We start from the raw sequence: 1,131 nt of genomic DNA on the forward strand, positions 1-1,131 counted from the left end.
AAACAGGTCTGCAGGCCCTTGTACAGTACCAATCGCCGACCTCAGCTCAGACTGCGCAGCAATACCTGAACGGCAAGACCGTCTACGTGGGGACGGACCCAATTTTGCCTCTCACCCTCTACATCCAGTACTCTCACCTCGAGCAGCTGACCATCAAACACAACTCTGCCTCGGCCAGGTGCGGCATCTCACCAACCAGTCAATACCACCATCTCTCTCTATCTTCTGACACATGCGGTGTTGTCTTGGCCCACAGGGATTACACTACGCCATTGCCGTGGGGCGCGCAGCAGTACGGCGGTGGCTACGGGGGTGGCTACCCCCCGCAGGGCGGCTACGGGGCTCCCCCTCCTCATTATGGCGGCTACGGCGGTCATGGCGGCCACCACGGCGGCGCTCCAGGCTACGGTGGGCATGGCGGCTACGGCGGCGGCGAATACAGCGGTTAGGGCCTGCAATCGCGGCCAGCAAACAACAAAGCCACGGTTTAGCGCAACACGAGCACGAGTTACTGGGAACGCCGTCGTGTAGCGGTGATGGCTACCCTGCTGCCCCCCCGTCACTTGCATGTTTTTTGCAGACACGCTGGTTCGTTCCGCTGGCATCGCACGCGATCTCGGCGACTAACCCTCCCCACTGCGGCCAAAGCTCCCGCACGGGGGGGGGAGGGTAGCAACAACCTAGGGGGGGCCGCCACCACAGTCTGGTCAAGTCACACCGACACACACACACAAAGAGAGAGGTAGCATGTCAAGCAGCGATAAACCCAGCGTGGTGTATGGCCTAGGCCTGTCCGAGGTGGAGAAGGCCGCAGGGTACCCGCCCGAGCACTCACTGGGAGCCATGGCTCAGGTGTCCGCCATCGCTAACCAGTGATTGTGTTGGCCTGTGCAACGCCGCGCAGGCACAGCCTGGAGGAGGGCAAGAAGCTGCGCGAGCAGGACCCCAACATCACCCAGATCAAGGGACCCGATGAAGAGACTATCACGCCTGGCAATTGGCCCAAGACTGGTACGCCCACCACCGCACGACCCACACAGAAGCGTGTCTGAGAGATCGAGCACGCACACGTTTGCCCGCGCGGACAGGTCGGTTGAGGCCTCTGCCCGAAGATGAGGCGGCGCGTCAGAA

General features: G+C 62.1%; 2 protein-coding genes across 2 annotated transcripts in view; both read left to right on the top strand.

Moving 5' to 3' along the window:
* ACA1_206500 (uncharacterized protein) overlaps window positions 1-449 on the top strand; it is a gene marked incomplete at both ends in the record, with an annotated part of 532 nt that extends 83 nt beyond the window's left edge. Inside the window, 2 exons of the mRNA XM_004339871.1 lie at window positions 60-178; window positions 257-449. Of these exons, the coding sequence (XP_004339919.1) occupies window positions 60-178; window positions 257-449 (312 nt within the window). The remainder of the gene's footprint in view (window positions 1-59; window positions 179-256) is intronic.
* A 298-nt stretch (window positions 450-747) lies between these two features.
* ACA1_206510 (uncharacterized protein) lies at window positions 748-1,052 on the top strand (the record flags this gene model as incomplete). The annotated part of the gene is made up of 2 exons (XM_004339872.1): window positions 748-815; window positions 905-1,052. The coding sequence occupies 2 exons, from the start codon at window positions 748-750 to the stop codon at window positions 1,050-1,052; spliced, it is 216 nt and encodes a 71-aa protein (XP_004339920.1).
* Between the last annotated feature and the right edge of the window lie 79 nt (window positions 1,053-1,131).

This window comes from Acanthamoeba castellanii (genome assembly GCF_000313135.1).
Source record: "Acanthamoeba castellanii str. Neff unplaced genomic scaffold scf7180000084757, whole genome shotgun sequence".
Lineage (NCBI taxonomy): Eukaryota > Discosea > Longamoebia > Acanthamoebidae > Acanthamoeba > Acanthamoeba castellanii.